The 27,153-nt window shown below is 40.8% G+C and overlaps 1 protein-coding gene across 2 annotated transcripts in view; it reads left to right on the top strand.

Moving 5' to 3' along the window:
- RNF217 (ring finger protein 217) overlaps positions 1-27,153 on the top strand; it is a 64,385-nt gene that overhangs the window by 19,358 nt on the left and 17,874 nt on the right. For both annotated transcript variants that reach the window (XR_010909692.1, XM_067466853.1), the window contains exons 2-3: positions 17,100-17,333; positions 23,624-23,788. Coding sequence is in view for 1 of the 2 variants with exons in the window: in XM_067466853.1 (XP_067322954.1) it covers positions 17,100-17,333; positions 23,624-23,788 (399 nt within the window). In the remaining variant the exon portion in view is untranslated. The remainder of the gene's footprint in view (positions 1-17,099; positions 17,334-23,623; positions 23,789-27,153) is intronic.

Raw genomic sequence — 27,153 nt, 5'->3', positions numbered from 1 at the left:
CTGCAGATTTAGACCTAACTTTAATTTAAGAGGGCTATAGGTTTTCCTTGGAGCTTGCTTTTTCAGAGGCAGTAAAACTTAGTGTGCTGGTGCTTGAACAGCAGATGTTTAGCTTATAAAATTAATTGTTTGTGTTTGTTTATGGTTGCAAAAATAACTGCCTTAATGGACACTGATAATGGCTACTAGGCATTGTATAGAAAGCATTATTATTATTATTATTTTCTCTTTAATATCTTTTTAAATACTGTAATTATTGGAGGCAGTTTAAATGCCACCCTTGAGCACTTTGTGCATGATTACATTTTGACAGTGGTCTTGTGAAAGAGATTGTGCAGTTGTTTAAAGCTGTTGGGCAAGGAAATGGATGCACTGGTCTGTCTTCATGCCTCCCTGCCCCTGAGGGAAATCCTTAAGTGGGCTTTATTTATCCACAAGGGGAAGCTCTCCTTCATGGTGTTAAATTAAGGGGAAAAAAACAGAACATTAACTAAGGAACCGGTGAACAAAATGATCTTATAGCAAATTTCTGTGGTTATTAAAACACTTTTAGTAAAAAAAAGTCTTACTAAGTGGTGTTTATAAAGGTTTAATCATATTAAATATTTTCCTTTCTCTCCAACTATGACCTAAATTCAACCACAATTCTGGAAGGATATTGACAAGCTGGAATGTGTCCAGAGGAGGGCGACTAAAATGATCAAAGGTCTGGAAATCATAAATCCCCATGAAGAGTGGGTTAAAGAGTGGGTTTTGACTACTGAAGAGAAGGCTGAGATGAGACAAGATTGCTATGTTTAAATATTTGAAAGGCTGCCTTTAGGAAAAGGGAGTAGGCTTGTTTTCTGCTGCCCTGGAGACTAGGACTTGGAGCAATGGGTTCAACTTACAGGAAAGGAGATTTCACCTGAGCTTTAAGTAGAACTTCTTGACCATAAGAGTTATTCAGCAGTGGTACTCCCTGCCTCAGATTCTAGTGCAAGTTCCTTCCTTGGAGACTTTTAAATAGAGGCTGGATGGCCACTTGTCAGGGGTACTTTGATTGTACTTTTCCTGCATACCAGGGGGTTGGATTAGATGGCCCATGTGGTTTCTTCCAATTCTGTGATTCTGTTTGAGGAGGCCCATTTAGCCAATGGAACTTGCCTACATGTTGACTCACTATTCAAGAATTGATTCTAGTTGGCACTAACCACCATGTCTCTTCATTTCATAATTGTCATATATTTAAACAAAGACACACCTAGCTTGGAATTCAAAGAGAAAACAGGGACTTTCTCCAGTAGTGATTTACCTGTAATGGGAAACCTTCCTATGTAAATTGAGACCGTTGATAAGGATTCCTGTCATAAGAGACAGATACACTGATCTTTAGATTGTAAACTAATTATGCAGGAACACCAGATTTGTTTATATATTTTGTCATGTATTTGTGACATAATGGACCAGCCCATGCCAGAGCTCCCTGTCAGCCATCATCACCCCCAGCTCCTTCAGAGTCAAGCCAGCCACTTCAAGTATACCATCCATCCATCTTGCCCTTGGTCGGCCCCTCTTCCTTTTTCCTTCCATATTTCTGGTGTTTAAAACATTTTAAAACATAAACAGAACAGAGGCCAACCTATCTTCCTATGGAGGGGAATTCTACAGTTCAGGAGCAGCCACCAGGAAGGCTTCCTCTTGGATCCTACCAAATGTGCCTAGTTGGACCAAGAGAAAGTTCTTGGATCCTATCAAATGTGCCTGGTGGGACCAAGAGAAAGTTCAGATGATGTCCAAATCTGTCACTCCTTCCAACCCATTACTAAGAAGGCTGTCCAGACCTTGAATCGGTGCTTGGCAGCTGTGCCGGACTGGGTGAGGGCTAACAAATTGAAATTGAATCCAGACAAGACAGAGGTCCTCCTGGTCAGTCAAAAGCCTGAACAGGAAATACGGTTACAGCCTGTGTTGGATGGGGTTACACTCCCCCTGAAGATGCAGGTTTGCAGCTTGGGAGTGATCCTAGATTCATTGCTGAGCCTGGCACCCTAGGTCTCGGCGGTGGCCAGGGAAGCTTTCGCACAGTTAAAACTTGTGCGCCAGCTGCACTCGTACCTTGGGAAGCCTGAGCTGGCTGTGGTGGTCCATGCTCTTCTTACATCTTGAATAGATTACTGCAACACACTCTATGTGGGGCTGCCTTTAAAGACTGTTCAGAAACTTCAATTAGTCCAACGGGCAGCAGCCAGATTACTAACTGGAGTGACATACAGGAAGTATTCTACTCCCCCCCCCCCCCGGTTGGGTCAGCTCCACTGGCTGCCGGTCCACTTCCGAGCTCAATTCAAAGTGCTCGTCTTGACCTATAAAGCTCTATATGGTTCTGGCCCAGCTTACTTGTCCGAACTCATCTTCCTCTATGTCCCTCCTTGCAGTTTAAGATCATCAGGGGAGGCCCTGCTCTCGCTCCCACCAGCGTCACAAATACTTCTGGTGGAGATGACAGACAGGGCCTTCTCAATTGTGCCCCCCCCCCCCGCCTGTGGAACTCGCTCCCCAACGAGATAAGATCGGCTTAATCCCTCCTGTCTTTTAGGAAGAAATTGAAGTCGTGGTTCTGGGACCACACTTTTGGACAGCAGGCATGAATAGCACTTTGGATTTGGAATTCGACTGGAATGGAGATACGGCTGTTAATACTGTTTTTATTGTTTTAATTCATGTTCTATTTATTGTTTTAATTGTTGTTATATGTTGTGGCATTGAACTGTTGCCAAATGAGTACCCCTTCAGGGATTGAGAAGGGACAGGGAAGAAATACTGGAATTTAAATAAATAAATAAATAAATAAATAAATAATAGTCTTTCCATTAGTCTGCATAGGGTTACAATTGTTCCCAAATGTCCTTTCTTACTTTTAAGTAGATACTATATTGCCCTGTTGCTTAAAAAGTGAAAATAGCTGGATTGATGTGGAGAAAGCTTTCAAACAAATCTGACTAAACAGACTGTAGTCCTTTATAGTTCTAATCTATCATGTTGGCAGCAGCTTCCTCTCAAAAATATTTTATGCTTTACATTGTGAGATAGTGAAGCTGTTGTACTCTGCCCTTGTGGGTAAATATCCTAGGCTTGCTATGCTGAAGCTGCAGTGCAATTCAGAAGAGCACGTGCCTTTATTTGGATTCTACAATTATTACATAATCATTAGAAGTCTCACTGCGTGTCCTGCTGTGATTAATTTTCAGCTTGTGCAAACGGATGTTTGTGGTTTGAGGTTGTAAGGCATGTGTAAGTTGCCCACTCCAGTAACCAGAATGACAGAACTGAGGAAGTGTGTGTTACTATGTCTTTGTTAGATCACTCTATGATTTCATTTCTATTAACTCGTACCCCCTATTTAGACTTTGTAGCCAAGATGGACCTGAAAATACTGTTTTACTGCTGATGTTGTTTTGGTTGTTGGCTAGTCCTTTCTGGGTGATAGGTTCTGTGACTTTTTATTGCTGGAATTTTGCTAAATTCCCTGACTTGTGGGGTTTTATAGTATTCTGTCATGTCCCTATGTATTTCAATAGCTACATGAATCTGCTGGAAATGATCATTTGGATTCCTGGAGTTGGATATAGTTGGAAGTTGGGTATCTATCGCATCACACAATCTGGGAAGGTAATGGATAAGGTTGCAATAAGTCAGAAAATGACTTTGAAAGCATATCATAGGAACAAATGGAAATCCTAAATCGATATCTTAGGGATGTGTTCTAATGTCATCCTTTCCTAAAGAAGGCAGGTGGGACTCCATTGGAATATCCCCAATGTAAGGTGATCTGGCCCCGTCTCCTGCTCTTGAGCAGGAAATGAGAACACCTCAAAAACAAGTTTTATCTAGCTGCTACAACCACTAATTCACCCTACTGACACAGTAACCTAGTAGGATTTACTGAAGGGTTTAACTTGTACTTTTCCCACATCTGAGTCTGCAGAACTTTTCCCTCCCTCCTGTAGGAGATGAAAATGCTAAACATATACAGGCAGTCCCCAAGTTATGAACAATAAAGGTTTTGTAAGTTTTTTAAAGTTGAATTTGTATGTAAGTCGGAACAGGTACATTTTTAAAGTGTAACCCCAACCAAAAATGTATATATAATAGCTTTGGAGAGCATAGGGAAGGGTTAACACCCCTGTGGTGTTTATTTTGCTGTATGTGCCCCTGTTTAGAAGATTTCACCTCACTTTCTGTCCATGTGATCATTGGATTTTGGAAAATTTGGCTTGTTTTGGAAACCAGGATTGGTGAGAAAGCTTAAGTAGAGACACCTTCTTCCCATGATAATAACTCTTTCAGGATGAACTTCCCTTCCAAGGGGTGGATTTTGCTCAATTCCTGTTGTCTCATCCATTCTTAACTATGAGTAATTTGTAAGTCGGATATTTGTAATTTGGGGGCTGCCTGTACATGCTATATGCTGAGCTGTGATACATGAAGAAAAGAGATCTTTTAAAGAAAGCTTTTATTCTAAGCAAGCAATTTTACAATGGCAAAAGGGTATATCTTACATTAGCACACCTTATTTACTTAGGAATATAATCATCCCCTCTCATTTGGTAGGTTTCAGGGTAACACGCCACCTGTGAAAGTGGAAAAGACACAAATTAAAAAAAAACACTTTTGTTTTCAAACTCAGTTAACACCTCTTGGTTCTTCCATAGCAAAGGTTGATCTTAGAGTCCTTCCGGGGAACATATAGATTCCTGAAGAGACTATATTAACCAATCTGCAAAAGGTAAACCTGCTCGCAAACAGTTTAAATCATATCCATTTGAAGTTTACGAACCCACGTGTTCACTTCGTTCATCTGGAGAGGCCCTGCTCGTGATCCCGCCTGCGTCGCAAGCGCGTTTGGTGGAGACACGAGACAGGGCCTTTTCTGTGGTGGCCCCCCGACTCTGGAACACCTTCCCCAAAGATCTTAGACAGGCCCCTACATTGGCAGTCTTCAGAAAGAACTTGAAGACCTGGCTGTTCCGATGTGCCTTTCCCAGAATAGGAAATCTCCAATACCAAGTCCCAGAAGCACTTTATTAGAACTAAGATTGCCGCACACTGCACACTGCACTACCCTATAATCCTTACATATCACCTGTCACATCAGCACTTTGAATTCTGTACCCATTACTCTGGCCCGGCCCAGTTTTATTGTGTTTTGGTGTATTGTTTATAGCTTGTTGTTTTGTTGTTTAATATTGCTTTAACTGTTTTTAATTTGCTTTAAGTTTGTATTGTTATGTTGTGTATTGAGGCCTTGGCCTTTGTAAGCCGCATCGAGTCCTTCGGGAGATGCTAGCGGGGTAAAATAAAGTTAATAATAACAACAACAACAATAATAAGTTAGAAACAAACTGCTCTAATGCAGTGGTTCTCAACCTGTCGGTCCCACGTGTTTTTGCCTACACTCCCAGAAATCCCAGCCACTTTACCAGTTGTTAGGATTTCTGGGAGTTGAAGGCCAAAACATCTGGAGACCCACAGGTTGAGAACCACTGCTCTAATGTGACTGACTTAACATTCCTAACTCATCTGAAAAATGCATTTCTTCTGAGTCTGAATGTTCATGGGGTCTGGATCTTTTTGTTCAGCCTTTGACCAGAGAGACAACATTCCTACCTCCCCATTAGTCCCAAAATCTCTCAGGTCAAGTCTTGTGGCACGGTGTTTTAATAACCCTCATCTTGGAAGTACCTAAAAGCTTTCACGTTTCTCCAAATTGATCATCCTTTTTATGCAGTTGTCTCTCCTGATTTCTGTTGCTCCATCATGATGCTGACCTCTAATCGATGTAACATAACCAATGACATTATTAACATTTTACTTGCCTGGAGGAGAATCTGTACCCACTGCTATGTTGCCCAGATTATGAGAGCCCATTTTCATATCCAGTCACATTCAAGTGGAACTATTAGAGCCAATAGTTATACCAGCAAGTTGAATGAAGACTAGAGGGCTTGCAAAATGAATGCATCTAGTCTGCTTCTGCTTTGTGGTGTAGAGATCTAAATGTTCTTCTCTGGGACCTTGGTACATGGGGGGCACCCCACATACATCTGGTTTATACAGATCTGGTCTAGAATTTAGAAGTTTAAAAGTGCATATTTTAAATCATGTTTATCTAACTTGTTTTAACTTGTTAAATTGTTTAATATATTTTAATCCTTTAAATAATTTTCTGATTACATTGTTTTAAATTCATCATCTTGTGTTAGCTTTATTCTCTCCCCCCCCCCCCCCTTTTCCCCTGTTGAATCAGTAGTGAAGGAAAGAGATATCTTAATATATAACTGAAGGAATCTTGTAACTACCTTTACTGTTCCCTAAAACCTGGAGGTCAAAGTCGAGCCTCAGAGGACTGCTTCATGCAGCTGCCTTCTAAGAATAGCTACTATTAGTAGAATTCTTATTTTCTAAAGTCTTCTCACTTTGTGCACAGTCGATTCTTTCTTAGAACTTACCCACATGGAGTTTGAAGATGAGTGAAAGCATTTTAGGATCTAATCTGGAGCTGTGTCAAATTATTTTTGTCATGAGTAGTGGAGTTCTTTGCAACACTAATTAGTAGAGAGGCCTTTGTCATGGTTTCTTTGTTGGGTGTTTTTTTCGTGTCAGGAGCGAAGTTGCTTCCAGTGTGAGAGAATTGGCCGTCTGCAAGGACGTTGCCCAGGGGATGCCTGGATGTTTTGATGTTTTGCCATCCTTGTGTGAGGCTTCTCTCATGTCCCCGCATGGGAAGCCGGAGCTGACAGAGGGAGCTCATCTGCGCTCTTCCCTGATTCAAACCTGTGATCTTCAGTCCTGCTGGCACAAGCGTTTAACCCACTGGGCCACCGGGGGCTTCTTCTTTGCTGGTGGTGAGGATGGTTGCTCAGTGGACAAGAACCAAAGCATTTGTATGATATTTTCCTTGTTCTAACAGTGATGCATCATGCGTATACACAAGACATTTTACCCCAGTAAAGAAACATTTTTGTATTCTTTTATGATGGGAATTTGAGTAGTAGTTTTTTCCTCCAATTGTATTTATAAGCTATATTTCAAAACAACCCCTAAGTATCCCATGTCTAAGAAAACCCTGTCAAATTCATGGGGTCACCATAAGTAAACAAGCAACACGGAGTCTTTCCAGTTACTGCTGACATATGACTCTTCTGTCATATGGTTAAAAGGTAATGGAGGAAATTACTATATTTGTGTAAATAGCATTTGCAGTTAGTCTGTACCCATTCCTACCGATTACGTGCAACCCTTGTCTGTTCTTACTGCTGCCCTCCTTAGATCTGTTTTCTTTCTCTTCTTGATGTCATTTGTCTTCCAGCATGAGTAAGTCTCTCTTATTTCTGAACTTGATATTTAGTCATCTATGACGACAGTCTAGCTGAAGGAGGACTTTTATGTGATTATCTCATTCAAAAATTGAGTAATGGCATTCAAGAAAAATAGCGAAATCTAAGTTTTATGAGTCTATCAAAATGATCTAAGTGCTATCAAAATGCTTATATTTAAGGTCTAGCATTACAGCTGGTGTATCAGAAGCTAAATTTAGAGGCATGCTCGCAACACTGTGGCTGCTGTAAATGGAAGCTGTTTTGTTCTCTTTTTTTTCATGTTCTTTCCTACTTCGGAGTGGCAGGGTGATATTTCCCATTGGATTCAGTGACACTGTAACTGCACTTTCAAGGGTCCATTTTCCAAATGGCTGGTTTGGGTGTGAAAGAATAATAGAAGCAGGCTATTTCAGAACTGGATTGAGCCATTTTCTTAGGCAAAGCAGCCATTTCTTCTAGCTACATTGCTGGCGAAACATAATATCCAGAATGACATCTAGGTGAAATTAATTATAGTTATACAATTACTTTGTGTCTAGCAACTTGTAACTAATGGCAGTGAAGATAAAAATGAATCCTTCTCTATAGCCTTAACCTTCTCTAATATAGCAGACTGTAGATATATTTTCCATCATCCCCAGGCAGCAGTAATGGGGACTGTAATCCAACTCAACTTGACTGGTGTACAAAATAGCCCTGTACCTCCCAGGCTATGAGAAGTGGAGTAGTAGCAGATCCTGCCACCAGTCTGCTGATGACACCCAACTCTGTTTCTTCTTTCTGCCTAATTCCAAGGAAATTGATGTGCTTCTCAACCAATGTCCAGCATCAGCAAAGGATTAGATGAGGTCAAACCAATTGAAATTCATTCCAGTCAAGACAGAGATGTTCTTCATCAGTCAAAAGGCAGATCAGGGAATAGGGATATAGCCTTTGTAGGGTTACATGTCCCCTGAAGATGCCAATTTGCAGTTGATGTACTGGGCTCAATATTAAACCTAGATGCCCAGGTTTCTGCAATGGCCAGAATTGCTTTTATATGCATAAAGTTAGCACACCAGCTTCATCCATTCCTAACAATGTCTGTTTAGGTCAGTGGTTCCCAAGCTTATTTGGCCTACCCCCTGGAAATCAATTTTTCTAAATCTTCCCTTCTTTCTTTTATGCTTTCACCGCCCCCTTAAAGTTATTCATCGCTCCCAAATGCACCTGTGGCCATTACCCCCCCCCCCCCCCCCCGATCGCTGCAGCACTCACCAGGGGGCGGTAATGCCCACTTTGGGAATCACTGGTTTAGGCTGTCGTGACACATGCTTTGATTGCCTTGGAAGAACACTTGAAAACTGCTGTGGGTGTAAAGAAATGCAACTAACATATTAGCTGGGCCTTGTCACAATGATTATACAGCTCATCTATTCCAACAGTTCTTGGCACACTTCAGAGTGCTGGTTAGGATCAATAAAGTCCAATATGGCTTCACTCTAGGCTATCTGGGGCCCCTTCTACACTGCCATATAATCCATATTATCAAAGCAGATAATTCACATGAGTCTACACTGCCATACAATCCAGTTCAAAGCAGATAATCAGGATTTTATATGCCAGTGTAGACGGGGCCTGGCAGAGGTCCTTCTGTTTGAGAGGTCTTTCTTTTGGTCCCATCACTTTCACAGGTATGGCTGGTGGGAACATGAGAGCAATCCTTCTTTATGAATTCAGAATTTCTTCATTACAGAGGCTAAATGGTCCCTTCCTGTCTAAACGTCTCACCCCTGACAACAAACAAGCAAACAAACATGGCAAATTAAATTACTAAGAATTTGGACTGGCCGTGGAATACAGTTTGGATCATGTGATCTTAATTGATGTTTTCATGCTATGTTTTTAATGGGGTTAGTTTTAACATTTTTGTTTATTTACTGATGTATTAATCTATGGCATTGAATTGTTACCTTTGTAAAGCCACCCTGAGTCCCCTCCAGGGTTGAGGAGGTGGGCTATAAATGTGGTAAATAAATAAAATAAATAAATTTCATGAAATTAGTCTGTCTAGTAATGAGGGATAGCTGGTTACCTTGGGAAGCAAAAATTTGTTGTTGGTGAAAGATGTTTCCAAAGTGATAAGGCAGTTAAAGAGGTTTGTAGTCTTTGCAAAAGGGACCGGCTTTGGTGGAAGATTTCTCTAGCCACTAAGACTTCTTTCCTCAGGCTGCAATTGTTGGAGAAGTGTTGCTTGTGCCCAGATGCACAGATGGGAGTTCTCCACAGAGAAAGAAGAGACAAAACTGCCAAAGAATTTTGATTTTAGGTACATCTTTTTTTTTCCATAATTTTTATTAAGGGTTTTTTACCTCGTTACACAATTTTTATTAAGGGTTTTTTACCTCGTTTTAGGTACATCTTTTTGAATGCCTTGAGTCCCCCTTGGGGTAGAGAAAGGTGGGATATAAATAAGATAAACAAATGTCAGTTCTTGTGTACAGCTTTTGCATATGATGTTTATCCCGCCTTCATCAGTCTGCTGTACATAGGGGTAAGATTTGCATGCAAAGGAGGTGGCATGCAAATCTTGAGCTGCTTCATGTGGGTCACTTTACATTTGAGGATGCTGTAATGAGTAGTATTGGTGATTTGTGGTTGTTTTCTTGATGCACTTCAGTTATTGAGAAGTACTCTAGGCATTTTTAAAGATGAGACATTGACTTGATTGTTGAAAGACAATTATTTATTTATTTATTTATTTATTTACGGTATTTCTATCCCACCTCGCTGCACTACAGTTTCCCTACCTGAGCTATCAGGGGTGGTCTCGAGCCTGGCATTGGAGTCCCAACGGCTTCTTGTGCTGGGGGACTTCAATGTACATGCCGAGACTACCCTAGTAGGAGCGGCTCAGGACTTCATGTCTTCCATGGCAACCATGGGGCTGTCCCAACAGGTATCTGGCCCCACTCACATTGCTGGACACACATTGGACTTGGTTTTCTGCCAGGGATGGGAGCAAGGTGGCGGTGTTGAGGAATTATCCATCTCTCCGTTGCCATGGACCGACCACTATCTGGTCAGCTTTAGACTTACTGCACCTCCTAACCTCTGCAGAGGTGGGGGACCCATTAAGTTGGTCCGCCTCAGGAGGCTTATGGATCCGAATGGATTCCTGACGGCTCTTGGGGATTTTCCCGCTACCTCGGTTGGTGATCCTGTTGATGCCCTGGTGTCTCTCTGGAATGGGGAGATGACTAGGGCAATAGACACGATTGCTCCGGAATGTCCCCTCTCAAGTAGCCGAGCTAAACCAGCCCCTTGGTTCACCGAGGAGCTGGCAGCGATGAAGTGAAGGAAGAGGAGACTAGAGCGCGTGTGGCGTTCGGACCCGAGCGAGTTAAATCGAACACGGTATGTTGCCCTTCTAAGGGCATATGCCGTGGCAATAAAGGCAGCAAAGAAGTCTTTCTTTGCGGCCAATATTGCGTCCGCAAAGAACCGTCTGGCTGAGCTGTTTCGAGTTGTCAGAGGTCTATTAAATCCCACCACTCCGGATGGGAACCCTGACAACTCGACGGCCCGCTGTGAAGCATTTGCTCGGTTCTTTGCGGACAAAGTCGCTTTGATCCGTTCTGACCTGGACACCATGTTAACGGCAGTCTCAGAGGATGTAACACGAGCATCTGCTTATCCGATTTTGTTGGATTCATTTCAATTGGTGAAACCCGAGGATGTGGACAAGATACTTGGAGGAATGAGGGCAACCACATGCATCCTAGACCCCTGCCCATCCTGGCTTCTAAAGGAGGCCAGAGGGGGATTAGCCGAGTGGGTGAAGGTGGTGGTTAATGCCTCCCTTCGGGAAGGCAAAATTCCAGCCAGCTTAAAACAAGCTGTGATAAAACCGCTGTTGAAAAAACCATCACTGGATCCCACTCAATTCGTCAACTATCGGCCTGTTTCCAATCTTCCCTTTTTGGACAAAGTCCTGGAACGTGTGGTGGCCTCACAACTCCAGGTATTCTTGGTAGACACTGATTATCTAGATCCGGCACAGTCTGGTTTCAGGCCGGGACATGGTACCGAGACAGCCTTGGTCGCTTTAGTGGATGATCTGCGCAGGGAGCTAGACAGGGGGAGTGTGTCCCTGTTGGTTCTGCTGGACCTCTCAGCGGCCTTCGATACCGTCGACCACGGTATCCTTCTGAGACGCCGCGCGGGAATGGGCCTTGGTGGCACTGTTTTGCAGTGGCTCAGGTCCTTCCTAGAGGATCGTACTCAGAAGGTGTTGCTGGGGGACAACTACTCTACCTCACAACCATTGTCTTGTGGGGTCCCGCAGGGTTCAATATTGTCCCCCATGTTATTTAACATCTACATGAAGCCGTTGGGAGAGATCATCCGGAGTTTCGGGGTGCGGTGTTATCTGTACGCAGATGACGTCCAACTCTGTCACTCCTTCCCACCTACTACTAAGGAGGCTGTTCAGGCCCTGAACCATTGCTTGGCTGCTGTGTCGGACTGGATGAGGGCTAACAAATTGAAATTGAATCCAGATAAGACAGAGGCACTCCTGGTCAGTCGAAAGGCTGAACAGGGTATAGGGTTACAGCCTGTGTTAGACGGGGTTACACTCCCCCTGAAGACGCAGGTTCGCAGCTTGGGTGTGAACCTGGACTCTTAGCTAAGCTTGGAACCCCAAGTTTCGGCGGTGTCCAGGGGAGCATTTGCACAACTCAAACTTGTGCGCCAGTTGCGCCCGTACCTTGGGAAGTCTGACTTGGCCACGGTAGTCCATGCTCTGGTTACATCCCGGATTGATTACTGCAACGCGCTCTACGTGGGGTTGCCCTTGAAGACTGCCCGGAAGCTTCAGATGGTCCAGCGCTCGGCGGCCAGGTTACTAACGGGAGCGGCACTCAGGGAGCACACCACTCCTCTGCTGAGCCAGCCCCACTGGCTGCCAATCCGCTACCGGGCACAATTCAAGGTGCTGGCTTTAGCCTATAAAGCCCTAAACGGTTCTGGCCCTGCTTACCTCTCCGAACGCATCTCCACCTATGAACCGACGAGGACGTTAAGATCGTCCGGGGAGGCCCTGCTCTCGGTCCTGCCTGCATCGCAGGCGCGGCTGGTGGGAACAAGGGACAGGGCCTTCTCGGTGGTGGCCCCTCGGCTATGGAATGCCCTACCCGCAGACATCAGGCAGGCCCCTTCGTTGCTGGAGTTCCGGAGGAAGGTCAAGACGTGGCTCTATGAACAGGCGTTCGGTCAACAAGGCAACTGAACTCATGAAGACGGTATGAATGAACAAAGGAATGGTAGAAGGATTATGAGAACGGAATCTGATTTTTACTGAGGCGTTGATGACCACGTTGTTTGTCTTGTATTGTCTGTCGTGTATGTTATGTTTTAACTAATTGTCTCTGTTATATAAATTGCATTGTAAACCGCATTGAGTCGCCGAATTAGGCTGAAAAATGCGGTATAAAAATAAAGTAAATAAATAAATATAAATAAATAAATAAATAACAACTAAAACATCATAAAATACCAAAATCCTGTTAAACACTAAAAAAATTAAAACCCTTTTAATTGTAGCTCCATCAGTAGAGCTTCAACAATGGGATGGTGGGAGTTGTAGTGTGGCGGGGCACCACTCTTTGGGCAGAGAAAGCCAAAGGCCTTGTCAGTCTACAACTCCAAGGACTCTATAGCAGAGTAAAAGGGGGCAAACAGCCTAAATTAGGAGAATTCAGCCATGGGCAAACTTTGATCCTCTCTCTGGGTGTCCTGGGCTTCAACTCCCACAATTCATAACAGCCTACCTTAACAGCCTATTGTGGGAGTTGGAAGTCCAAAGCACTTCGAAGGAGGGCCCAAGCCTGCCTATGTCGGGTATTGATAAACCCAATCCCTGAGACTTTATGAGAACCAGCAAGGTGCTTATTCTAGACTACAAAGTAAGGCTTTTTTCCCTTCTTCGGTGTTAACCAAGAGGTGGGAATAACTTCTGCTTACCTGTTATTTAAAAAGATGAATCTCCACACTTTCCATAGAAATAAAGTACTTGAAGATGAAAGATGAATGATTTAAACATTTCTGAAGTTTTTTAAAAAGTGTTATATCAGCTGTACTTAAAAGGATTTAAACAACAAAAATAAAGGGATACCTTGATCTTTTGACCTCTTAGAGACAGGACACTAAGAGATCCAAGTGGAGGAAACATCTGGATTATGCACTCCTTCCACTATTTGATTTACTGATCAACATGTTGATTGATCATGTTTTCCGACCTTAAGTACTGACCACCTGAGTATGTCAGTGTGCTCCAGTACCTGCTTTGCTGTTTATTCAAGCAGTAGATTTCACAGTATTGAAGTCAATATAGTAACAGATTATCATTTGCCTTCCTCATTTCTTTAAATTTCTACTTCTTTAAATTCCCTGCATGTACTGTCTGTTCATCGATCAAACAAAAGATCCTTGTCTCCAAAAATCATCATGGTCTTGCATAGCATTTCTGTTGTAATACCTCTTTGCCTCACTACTATAGTTGCAGCCTGCTCGCTTCACCTACTCACCCAAAACACTCTATTCTCATAATCCATATCCATGAAAATACTTTCCAGTTAACCTATGTGATACCAGGACCCACAGTGGTGAAATGGGTTAAACCCTTGTACTGGGCTGAACTGCTAAACTGAAGGTCGGCAGTTTGAATCCGCAAGATGGGGTGAGCTCCAATCTGTTAGCTCCAGTTTCCCATTCGGTGGCATGAGAGAAGCCTCCCGCAGGCGTCCCCTGGGCAATGTCTCTGCATATGGCTAATTCTCTCACACCAGAAGCAACTTGCAGTTTCTCAAGTCGCTCCCGACTCGTTTAAAAAAACCCATGTCACTTGTGTATGTATGCGGCTTCAAGTCCCTTTTGTCAACCAATGGTGACCCAATGAATATACAGGGTTTTCTTAAGCAAATAATACTCAGAGATGGCTTTGCCAGTTCCTTCATCTGAAATATAGCCTATTGAACCTGGTATCTATTGGAGGTCTCCCATTCAGGTACTAACCAGGGTTGATCCTGCTTAGATTTTGAGACAGGGTCTTGTGCCTTTAGGGTATTTTGTTGCTTACTCCTTTTAAATCCCCATGAAAGTGCAACCCCAGAGCTCTTATGGCTAATGAAACCTATGAATGTATAACCAAAGCAAGCACAAATTGCTTCCCTGCTTAATCATCCCTCTTATTTTCTCCCTTTCCTTAACAGTTTTTGCTTTGTCAAATTTTAGCCCATAGATCTTTGGGACAAGGTCCTAATCTCATGCCCTTACATAATCAATGGCCAATCAAAAAAGATGCCTTTAGAAAACCAAACCAAGCCCTTTTCCCTTACAGGTTGTGTGGCTTAATTTAGGTTTGCCGTTGCACTGGCATGCAACATGATGCATTCCTTTCTAGATGCTATCTCGTAAAATGCACGTTTAAGTGGTAGTAAGGACCTCCCATGCACAGTGGTATGCTAATAGTGGGTGGGCTTCAGTGGAAATGTAGCACAGGGGCTTGTACTTTCCTACAAAATGTTTACCCTAAGCCCCCCTAAACCAGAATGACATATCCTTAAGAGCAACATTAGTGTTCTACCTTTTCACCTTATTTTCTGTGACTAATGAAGTTATTTTTAAGGTCTTTGGAGGCAGGATCTATTCTGTCTTTCTGTTTCTTTGTCTTCCTTCCTTTCTGGCATTCTGCCATGCCAACACATAATAAAACAATTGTGTACCACGAGCAAGCTTTATGTATGGGGGTCACTCATAGCTGTGCGCTATATACTTTTGAAGGTTATGCTGTCCTCTTGTATCTTTATTAAAACCGTACTAATTAAATAGAAATGTTTTGAGCAATACCTCTTTCTACTTTATACTTGGTATTGAAATTTGGCTATTGGGCAAAGTTTCATTTTTATTCGTTAATTGATTGCTTACAACTTTAATAACTTGTTATTAAATAGTAAATGCAGAAAAGATATTTTAAAATGTATTTTACTTTGCCATATAGCATTAAACTGGGCAGTCTTTAAACTTTATGTTTTAAATCTGATTTAAGGGAACTGTGTCTGTCCTAAATTCCTGTCTAACTCTGGTGTCTAGCTGAGTGCTTTGTTAGTAATAGGCTCAGGTGCTATTTCCTATCCCTTTAGGCATGGTACTAGGTGTGTTCTTCCTGCTAATCTCTTTGTGCTGTTTTGAGGATGAGCTGAATTGTTAACTGCTCTCTATGTTTTGTAAGAAACATGTGATACAAACATATACAGTGTAAATATTAATCAGTGCATGTTTCAGTCAACTGAAATTATCCCATTTCTTTTATGACAACCCTGTATCTTTCCAGTTGTGTTGCCCTTCTAAAAGTTCTTTTAAAAGCAACTTTTAGAGGAGACTTTATATTACAACTGGACTCCATCTCTCCCAAATATGTTTTAGCAACTTGATTATCTGACCATAACACAGAATCCCTGTGAATTGTTCAGAAATTGTAGACTATACTTCTCTAGCTTCAACTTTAACTTGTGTCGTGCTGAAAACCCTGATCCTGAAATCATATGTTTAGATTAGTGATTACTAAACATGGATCCTCTTGCTCAGGGGTTCTCAAGCTTTTTGGAGCCCTTTTTGGAGCCCTTTTGAACCAAAAGTTTCTCGTGGAGCCCCAAGAAATGTTTATATATTATATTATATATTATATATAATGTATAATGTATACATATCAGGCATGGGCAAACTTTGTGACGCATTGTGTTTTAAAATTTGACAGACAGGCTGGGCCAGTGGTAGATGGATGGCATATTTGTGTTAAAAAATGGACAAATTCCTATGTAAATATCTTGTTTGTAGTGCAAAAAAAGAAAGGAAGAACCAAGGAAGAGAAAGGAGGGGGAGGAGGGAACCGCAGAGCCCCTCAATATGCTTTATGGAGCCCCAGAGGCTCCACACTGCGCACTTTGAGAACCGCTACTCTAGCTATTTTAGACTTCAGTTCCAAGAAGTCCTAGCCAACTTGGAATATAATCAGGAGTTCGAGGAACTGACGTCCAAAACATCTGGAAGACCGAAGTGTGGGAAAAAATGGATTAACTATTGATCCGTTCTCATTTTTCATCGCACTTGGTTTTTATGGTCTTGTGGAGTCACATCTTCTTGCTGCTCATTGATAGAAATCATTTGAAACTTTCAAATCAGATGTGAAATTTATGAATTCTGTCTAATATTAGCTAGACTGCATTTCCCAGCAACCTTAGCCTGTCTAACCAATGGTGGGAATGTTGGGCCTTGCAGTCTAACAAAATCTGGAATGCTATATGAGTCTCACTCCTGGAGTAGATATTTGACTGCTTTTGAATGTGTTTGTTTATTCAGAATAAAAGTGTGACTAAATAGCTTGCTCAAGAAGTAGAAAAATAGCTTGTCCAAGAAGTAGAAGACAATTCTGTGAAAAGTGAGCAGTTATGTTATCAACAGAAAGGTTTTCTTACCAGTTAATAGAAACAAAATTCATTCAAAACATGGGGAAAAATTTGTTTCCTCCCCATCTTTCCTTCTGTGTTGCTTTCAGGTCAGGTTGTACAGTAACTCCAAAAGAGACTATGTCTTCATCTACTAATCTTGTACAACCAAATCTTGGCATGTAATTTCCCGTAAATAAATCATTGACCTGTCAGCCCAAGTTTTGATTTCTACTCTTGTGTTTGCATGCAGGTACAGGTGGGGCAAGCAGACATCCCGTGCCCAATAACTGAGTGCAGTGAACATCTGGATGAAACAACGGTCCTCTTCAACCTGCCACATGATGACATTATCAAATATAAGTACTTCCTGGAACTTGGCCGTATCGGCTCGAGCACCAAGCCATGCCCCCAATGCAAGCACTTTACAACCTTCCGGAAAAGAGGCCACATTCCAACCCCTACCAAAATGGAGAACAAGTACAAAGTGAGCATGCTCACCAGAGCTATGGATTAGATGGCACAGCTGTGAGCAGCAAAAGTAGGCCAGGATGTGGTGGGCATTAAATGGGTTTTCTTCTCTTACTGGATCTTAATGTAATCTGTGGTATTAGAATACAAATCTATAGTTTCATGCCCCTTACTGTTCCAGTGATAAGTTGTACGTTCAAACAACTGGCCAGTTAACATACTAGTTTATTTGTTGGTTATACAGAACCCTCTTGTTCATCTTTTGAAATATTTCACAGAGTTTGGCAGTTCCTACTTTCCTTAAATGTTAGGGGAATCTCATATTTTTCAGGGAGTGTTACTTTGAATATATCTCTGGTTGACTTTTTTGCACATTATTTTCAGAGATGTATTAAACTTCTGAAGTTGGTATGTTTGTCTCTAGGGTTTTTGTTAGCTTGTTATCAGATTTATGGCTTTTCTTAAGAGGCCCTTCCTGGAAAATACAGATATCAAGGTATGCTTTATTCAAAACTGTTCAGTTGCCTGACCAAAATTTATTATTGTTACAAGAATTTTGGTAGACATTCAGTATTCCTATCTCACTGCCACTATTATATAGAGAAGAGGTATAAACTCTTCCGAGTTGTTGTTGTGTGCCTTCGAGTTGGTTATGATTTATGATGACTGTAAGACCAACCAATCCCAAGTTTTTCTTGGCAATATTAGTTCAGAGGAGTTTTCCATTGTCTGAGGTTGAGAGAATGTGACATGCCCAAGATCACTCAGTGGGTTTCCATTGGCTGTACTGGCTGGGGTGACAGTTTAACATCTTGAAGGCTGTACAATTCCCAACTTTTTCCTATGGAATCCAGTAAGCGCTCTTAATTTTTCAGACAAATGTTTGAAATGTTTTCATTGGAGAAATTGCAACATTTTGTTCTTGATTTCTACCCTTCTAAAGTATTTCATTCATTTGAATATTAGTATTGGTGGTGCTTCATTTTACAGGCTTTTTATTGTGTTTTTATATAAGTTGCTTTAAAATTCATGGAAAATTTAGTTTAAGTAAATATATTTTTTTGTAAATAAAATATAGCAAGCATTTAAAAAAACCTGTAAAGTTCACAAGGGGTCCTGGGGCTTATGTTTTACACTTTCCTTTTCCTGTTGCATTTTCTTTTATCCTACTTACCAAATTTCTATGCCCATGGCATGCATATTGGCAACATGTATTATATGGCCTGTTTGAGCACTATGGCGAACATGGTACTCAAACAGGAAACTAGACGTTGAAGAGAAGAGCTGCTACACAGGAAATAAGAAAGGAACTCAAGACACGTCCCAAAAGCTTGAAACTAGAGTTTGAAGATTCAGTTTGTGATTTCTGAGCTTCATAGCTGGTTGCCACTTTTTTTAGATTTATAACCTTGTGAATTAATTAGAACATTTTTAAAATACATGCATTATCTATGCTTTCTTTGCAAGCTGGTATAATATTATCAAAATTATGTTTTTCAAAACGGTTTTGTTCTCTTAGGAATTGTGCCCTTTTTGTGTCTCCTCTTGCACTAGCCAGCTGTTTGCGAAAGACATGCAATGGGAAAATTCAACCATATGTCTCATGGTACATCTGAGCAGCCGTCGGTCTGCTCTGGAGAGGGCAGCTCATAATATTTATTAAATATGGTTCAGAAGCCTTAAATAACCCAGCTGTGCATTGCAGCCAGTAGCATCACAGATTTCACAACACTGCTCTTACTGTGATGAGAATTTTTCCTAGTCCTTTCCTCCGTTAAGACACCCTCATGCTCCAACCACAGTGTGTAAGAAGCGTTAGAAACAACTGGGAAATATGTCTTTTGCATATAGAACTGTCTGGAGAAAATTCAGCACCACCAATCTATCACACTGAATTATATGAAATTTGTTTTTAAACAGATGTTCATTATGTGCCTTTCATGAGCAGGTTTTCTTTCAGAGGGCAATCAGTTTTACATACAGCAGACATTAGAACAGAATATTGGCCATTACTCTTTGAACTATGTTTCCATGTAATGAAGATGACGGGGAGATGCTTAGTGGCTAATATCAACAGTTACTTTCATCTTTGGTGATGCTTGGCTCAAGAAGGGAGAAGGTCGTAACTTACAGCTTGCAGTACATTCTGAACACACAGCTTCCTTCTATTTATGTTCCCCATTCCTGCTTCAGTGTTTTGTTTTTTAAAAATTTATTCCTCATGCATATTCATTGCAAGTGCATGCTCCTTTCAAAACTAGTCAAACAAGTAATGTTGTAGAAAGATCAGGCCTAGTCCAGTAATATGGTGTATACGCAGCTTGATCTCTATCTGAAAATATGATCAGTATTTTGGCGTCATATATTCTGCAATCATATATTCTGTTTTGTTGTTTTTTCAAGGAATGGGACAACTTTGTTGTAAAACCCGTTTTTCTGTTGAAACTTACAAACAGGGGTGGTTCAACCCATTACGCAAAGGAAGCATTTGCAGTATAGTTGATTTTGCCCAGGGGCACTCTTGAGGCGCTCTTGGGGGAAAATAGACCTTGACATATGCAAGTTGCAGTTACTGGGATGTATAGTTCACCTACAATAAAAGAGCATTCTGAACTCCACCAATGATGGAATTAAACCAAATATGGCACACAGAACTCCCACGATGAACAGAAAATATACATCGGTGATTGGTTGGGGGGGGGGGGGCAAAATACTGTTTGCTTACCGTTGAAAATTACCTAGGGCCGCCTCTGCTTACAAAGTACATCTTGCTAAATTAGACCTTTTTTTTTTTTTACATATGATCCCTAATATTTCAAAGGTCAGCTGCTTTTTGAGTCATTATTTCAGGACAAGTAGGAGTTCAAGATGATTAAGAACTCCAATTAAGCAAGCAAAGTTGCAAATCTTTTAAAAAAGCAACCTTGATAATTGAAACTAATCATATAACAAAATGTTTTGTGGCAATGACTTGATTCTAATCCAGTGTTTTTGGTCATCAAAACTATTGAGATCTTCTGTTGAAATATTGTATGTGAACAAAAGACATCTGCACTCAGACCCATGTTTGAAGCACAACCGGGACTCAAGCCGTCATGTGGTTCTTGTCTTGCACACAAGAAGACATCATCTGATTCTCCTTTTGAAAAGCAGAAGGGATTATTTTAATTTGTTTATCATACTATTTGGATCATTGGCTATTTTTATTCCTACCACATGAGAGCATCGTGAGCTAAAGGACTGTAGTTAATCTGCCTATCGTGGCTGCAAGTAACATCATTTGCATTACACTGTTATAAACATCAGATGTCTGACTGTAATAATTGGGTGCGTAGTACAGATTTGTCTCTTAATTTAAATAATGTGAATCAGTATTTGGCACTGAGGCATTAATGAGCTTGACCTCAATTTGAGCCAATGCAAGGAGTTTAAAATGATTTTATTCCCTGCTATCTCCTTTTTTCAGGTTAATGTATGCCAAGTTGTTTTGCTCCTAATATTTTCATGAAGATATAAGAATTATTAGTCTTTGTTCAGGGCCGTAATGGGGTGTTTTTGCTGAAATTCTGCTGGAACCTCCCCAAGAATTCCTTCCAATAAGGCATAGAAGTTGCTGCCTCTAATCAGATCCATGATAATAGCAGACGAAAGGTTAGGTTTATATATCAAAATACCATCCACAAGTTATTAGGGGTAGTATGTCAGTGTGAGCAAAGCGGGATCAGCCTGTCTGATTGTGTCTGTTTTCAATCACCAGAGCAACATATTGCAGGAAGCTTTGTTCTTCTGGATTCTTCTGAAACATATGTGGGATTACCATGGTGTATCGGTAGGTGTGATAGCAGGAAAGCAAATGATAGATGGAGCGAAGGCCTACTGTGTTTGCATGCTTTAGAAATAGAACACCAAGGGTGACTGCTGGAGTATCCAGCAGAGAGGCACCATTATTAACTCTGCAAGACTCCCTTTAATTAGAGGAAACGTAAATGCAAAAAGACAGGCAGAATGCTAAAGATACTTGGCAGATACTGAATGATGGAAATGCAAATCTTTTCTTTCACACCATGGATCTTATCAGCATAAATGATCATTTTTGAAGATCTCCCCTATTTCTCCCACAATGGGGAAAGCAATGTTGAGGGAAGGGAGGGAAAGTGCTCTCCATTGGCTTGAAATTCTTCTAAAGAGGGGGGCTGTTAGGGCTATTAGAACCAATATATGGGATTTGTTGATGAATTCATTTGCATTTTTTATTTATGCTGATGAATTATATCTTTCATTATCAGTTTTGAAGAGAAATACAAAAAGAACATCAAGAGCTTTTATATATTTAAGGGACCCCTTAATACACAGGTACAAAGGTACTCCTCCCCCAAAATCATGATGAGGATGCAACCTTCCATGGTACCCTTCATATGTCTTGAATTATAACTCCCATCAATTCAAATCAGCATGGCAGATAATATGGAAGGTATCATCCAAAATATCCAGAGAACACAATCTATTGGATAGATCTGACAAATAAATAAATAAATAAATAAGCTATTGTAGATATTGTAGAGGAAGATGTTCTGAAATCGAATCTGTCCAGTATATTTAAAGTGTGAAAATTCCTTCAACGTTTGTCTTGGCCTGAAGTTAGTAAAGTACCTTTCACATGCAAGTAATCCCATGAATATAGTTGGTCCTTAGTATCTGTGGGATTTTTTGTTCCTTGTGGATAACAAAACCCTTGAGTGGGTGCTCAAGGCCCATCATATACAATGGTGTAGTAGAATTGTGTCCTGTATATAAAATATCAAAGTCAAGTTTTGCTTTTGGGGGAATTTTTTTGCGGGGGAGGTAGTATTTTCAAACAGTGTGTGGATACACAATCTGTGGGTATGGATGGCCAATTGTATTTAAATTATCTAATGTATTTTAACCATTACTGGCATCTGTTCCATGGTAGGAGCCAATGACACTGCTTAAAAATTTACGCAACTTTTGCTATTTATGTTAAAATACATTTAACCTTGTTTTATGTGATTGTAAGAATACATTTGTAAGTTTTTCTATATTATAGCAACTTACAGTGTTCTTTACTGACAGCCAAATAAGCTTTATTTTACACTTAGTTAGTTATCAGTTTTGAAGAGAACAAAAAAAATTAAAATAAAATAAATAGCTTTTACATACTTAACATCTTCGATACACAGAAGATAAAAGTACTCTTCCCCCAAATTACGATGAGGATGCAACTTCCATGGTACCCTTCATACGTCTTGGATTATAATTTCCATCAACTCAAATCAGCATGGCAGATAATATGAAAGGTGTAGCCCAAAATATCCAGAGAACACAATGGGACACATTAGGATCTGGGGCATATGGGTCATGAGGTTTGCTTTTTTATTTATTTGCAGAGACAGGAAGGGGTGGGGGGAAAGGCCCCTCTATTTTTTCCACCTACCTAAAACTAGCAGACCCATAAATGCTCATATTAAGTTTTTATCTTGAACCTTCTTGTACTTTGTGGCACATTGGGGATGGGGAAAGAAGAAAGAAATGTTTCCTTCCACTTGATATCCTCCCACAAACACAAACACACACAAAGGGGGTGAGGTATTCAATTATAGAGGCTTAATATGTTGTCCCCTTGGGGAGATAGGGCAAGATATTAAAAATGTTGTTGTTGTTGCTGTTGTTGTTATGGACACTGGATGGTTTCCTCTGAAGATGTTTGATAGTACATCCTATTTCAAGAAGGTAATATAACATCGAGAGTGATTGAAGAAGAGTTGAATTTTGTGTCTTCACTAACTCCATGCTTGGAATCTTTCACGTGGCATTGTTTACTTTGATGGTTCAATGACATTGGACTAAATGACTCATAATTGCCTTGTAAGGAGAACCGTAGTTGTGGTTATGTGGATAAACCATCCAATTCAGAAAATTAACATGCAGTGACCACATTGGTTGCAAACATTTTTGGCCAGCTGAACTGTCATCCAATGCAGAGAGCTTTAGCCCTTCAGATTATCCCACATTGCATTTCTCCCTAGATCCAATGCAGTTGTGACTAAGGACCCTTTCAAACAGCTGTATAAAATCCACATTGAACTGAATTATATGGTAATGTGGACTCAAATAATGCAGTTCAAAGCAGATATTGTGGATTACCTGCCTTGATATTCTGGGTTATATGACTGTGTGGAATGGCCCTATGAAGCTTCAAATTATTATCACAGCAGGTATTGTGGGATCAGCCATGGCATTCTACCTTCCAAACTGTGTTTTTATTGTTTTGTGGTCCTATTGCTACAGATCCAATGTCCAACCTGTCAATTCACATGGTGTTTTAAGTGCCACTCTCCCTGGCATGAAGGTATTAACTGCAAAGAATACAAAAAGGGAGACAAGCTGTTACGTCACTGGGCTGGTGAAATTGAACACGGACAAAGAAATGCTCAAAAGTGTCCAAAATGCAAGGTAAGACAGTGCATGTTAAACTCTGTCTCTAGTGTTTGAATGTTTTGTGACATTTTCCACTGAAATTAAGAAAAAATTCTGCTGACCTAGGATTTGCTCTCAAGCCTGTTAAGTGGAGGAGAATTTAGTCTCTGTTGTCTGCTGACATAGCTGCTCTTTTAAAAAGTGCTTATCTGTCACCCTCTTTATGTTTGCTTAGCTGAAGTCCTGAATTTTGAAGCGGTTAACATTACTGCTGCCCAGCAAAATACTCACATGTCTGGCGTAAAATACAGTGTTCTCTTTTTTAAAAAATTAAACAATAGGTGTTTAATTTTTAAAACACCCATTGTTTGATAAAAACAATAAAAACCTTCTTTCTACAAAGTCCTTTAAATGCTCACCCACTCCCTTTTCTGCCTTGTCCTACACCACCGGCAAGGACTTTGGTAGTATTGTCACTGGGGGAATTGTGAAGGAGGGCTGAAGAAGTACAGACCTTTGGTGCCGGATTGCTGTAATGTATCTTCAGTATGCATTGTAGCAAAGCTTGAGTTAGGAAAGGGTGATATTCTGCTCTTGTTAATCCAACTATAGCTATGTGTGCCTACCTACTACAGGCAGGATAAGAGATCATTGCCTCCAGAATCCCTTACTTATCATGTCTGAACAATAAAACAAAAAAGACAGCAAAATAGAGAACAACATGGCTTGTTTTGATCATATTGTTAGTTTTGCATACATTTGCTGAGACATGTGGACTGGCTCTTCCTTTTTGCAGTGTAGCAACTGAACCTCTGGTACCAAATTTTCTGTTTAAAAAGATAAAACAAACAAACAAATGTACTTCATTGATAGAGATATATTGTGTCAATTCCACAAGTAGCAGGATTCCAGGCACAATGGGCCCTTTGGTTTGAATACTATGGATCCATGGGTGCTCAAATCCCATTCTATACAATGGTGTAGTAAAATTGTGTCCCTTATATAAAATGACAGAACCATAGTTTCCTTTTTTGGATTCTTAAAATATTTTCAAGTTGTGGGTGGTGAAATCCATGGATGAAAAATCTGTGGACACAGGCGGCTGACTGTATCAATGCTTTTTAACGTAGCTAATATATACATGCACAAGTCTACATACTTAAATCTGTAGGATACTTAAATATGTGGGAGGGGGCACTTGTAATCGTGTTGCATTATATAAGTTCAAGGACATCACTGTAGCAGCCCTAAGGTGAACCTTTCATGCGATTTCCTTGGCAGGATTTATTCAGATAGTGTTTGTCATTGCTTTCCTTTGTGTGTGTCATGTCCAACATCATCCAGTGGGTTTCCATGACTGAGTAGGAATTCAAACTTTAATTTCATAGCCTTCTAGTACATCATTCCAATCACTATACCATTCTGACTCTCAAGGACATAATAATCTAGAAACGTAAAGCAGTTACTTATACAAAAAAATGTTGTTCTCTATGTAAACAACCGATGTGTGACTTTTGCACAGCCATCAAACCCCAATCCTAGTCTGCTGCTTTCTATGCAAACATGTGCAACTTTTGCACAGAATATGTTCCCAGACTTTGAAGGTTTTCCGTCCTGGATACATCTCTTCACAATTTTCTCAACCCTCAGTAAACATGTATTTTGACCATTTACCAATTATATTATATATTCTTTCCAGTTGGAAGTGGAAAGAAGCCCTATGTTATTTAAGAACGGGCATGGAAATATATTCAGACATGCTTGGTGTTGAATAAAATAGATGGACCAATTTTTGTTTCACCCCGGAGCCAAGAGACATCAGGAAACTCTTGTAGAAATCTTGCTGAAATTAATAAGAACTGCAGAAAGAGAGCCCTGGCATAGTTGAAAGAACAACATTTGGTCCTTTCCAGGTCCATTCAGTGATAGCTGAAGCCATATGAACAATGTGAAACATGCACAGAAAGGAATGGCAGCTGTTTGAATCTCTGAGACAAATGCCAGCTTCTGTGACATGCTAATGCTGTAGCATTAGCTCTTCCTTTGTACTGTGTGACTCCTGTTCAGAGAGGTTGAATAGGATAATCAGGGCACTATAACAGATGATGTGACATAACAGCTGAAATGGAAATATTGTATTTCTGAAAAGAGCTAGCCTGCAGTGATAGGGCAGAGATCTTGAAGGACCTGCTTCCCAAGAATTTCTTTCATGCCTCAGGTGTCTCCTTGGGTTGGATGATTTCATGGTTTCTTCTGCCTGGTAAACAACTGTTTGCAGTAAAAAAAAAAGTTTGTTGACATTTTCAAATTTTTCATCACCCAAGAAATCTTAACAGAAAATCAGAGAAAACTCAACACTTGAGGAACTTTTATTGCCAATGAGTATGCCAATAATGAACTGCAGTACTGAAATAGACCTTATTAGAGCTTGTTGGTTTGACTACAGCTTGATTTATTTCAAATACTGTACATACTCTTTTAACTATACTACGGTCTTTTTTTGCCAAATGTTACTACATTAGTTTTCAACTGACAGTTCAACCATATTACAGTTTAATTTCTATGTGCCATGCATAAGTAAAAGAACAGTTTTTAAGAGTTACAATGTGCATGTTTAGCTTGAGCTGGAGCCGTGTTGGTGCTGAAATGCTGACCTGAAGACCTGAAAGTCAGTAGTTCGAATCCGCGAGACAGGGTGAGCTCCTGTCAGTCAGCTCTAGTTTTCTATGTGAGGACACGAGAGAAGCCTCTCACAGGATGGTAACATATCCAGGGGTTCCCTGGGCAACGTCCTTGCAGACGACCAATTCTCTCATAACAGAATTGACTTGCAGTATATTTTCAATTTGTGTTGTAGTTCAGCCAGCTGATGATGATGATGATGGTGATGATGATGGGTTTGGGAATGCAGGGCCTGCAGGGCCTGATGCTTCTGGAGGTGCTCAGACAGAGGGGATGTTGGAACACGATGGTGATTCTTTGGTTGGGAGAATGGAGGGAATTTGAAATTAGATGTTGATTCTCTGTGTGAAAATGAAACTGTTTCAGAAACTGACAGGCAGAGAAGGGAGGAGGGCATGAGTTCACCCAATGAAGGGGAGTTGGACAGAGAATCAAGGCTGCTCCTGTGGGGAAGACTTCCAGGTGCAAACCAAGGCCTTGGAAAGAGAGCCACAGACAGGCTTCTCGAGGCTAATGGCATGCCTTCAGACATTGCTGTCCTTAATTGAGAAAAGGAAGCTCTTAGGTTTCCGATCAAGCACGTCGCGAATGGAGTGAGAACCTCCTGCCTTGTTCCTGGTCCTGTTATTGATTCAAGCCAAGTTTTTTAGTCAAGTTTGCTATCTGTTTTGGGGGTTTTACTCATGAACTCAAGCTCATGTTTTGTTCCTTGTTTCTTG

Source organism: Anolis sagrei, chromosome 1 (assembly GCF_037176765.1).
Source record: "Anolis sagrei isolate rAnoSag1 chromosome 1, rAnoSag1.mat, whole genome shotgun sequence".
NCBI lineage: Eukaryota > Metazoa > Chordata > Lepidosauria > Squamata > Dactyloidae > Anolis > Anolis sagrei.
Note: the sequence above shows the minus strand (reverse complement) of the source record. Positions and strands in the feature narration are given on the sequence as shown.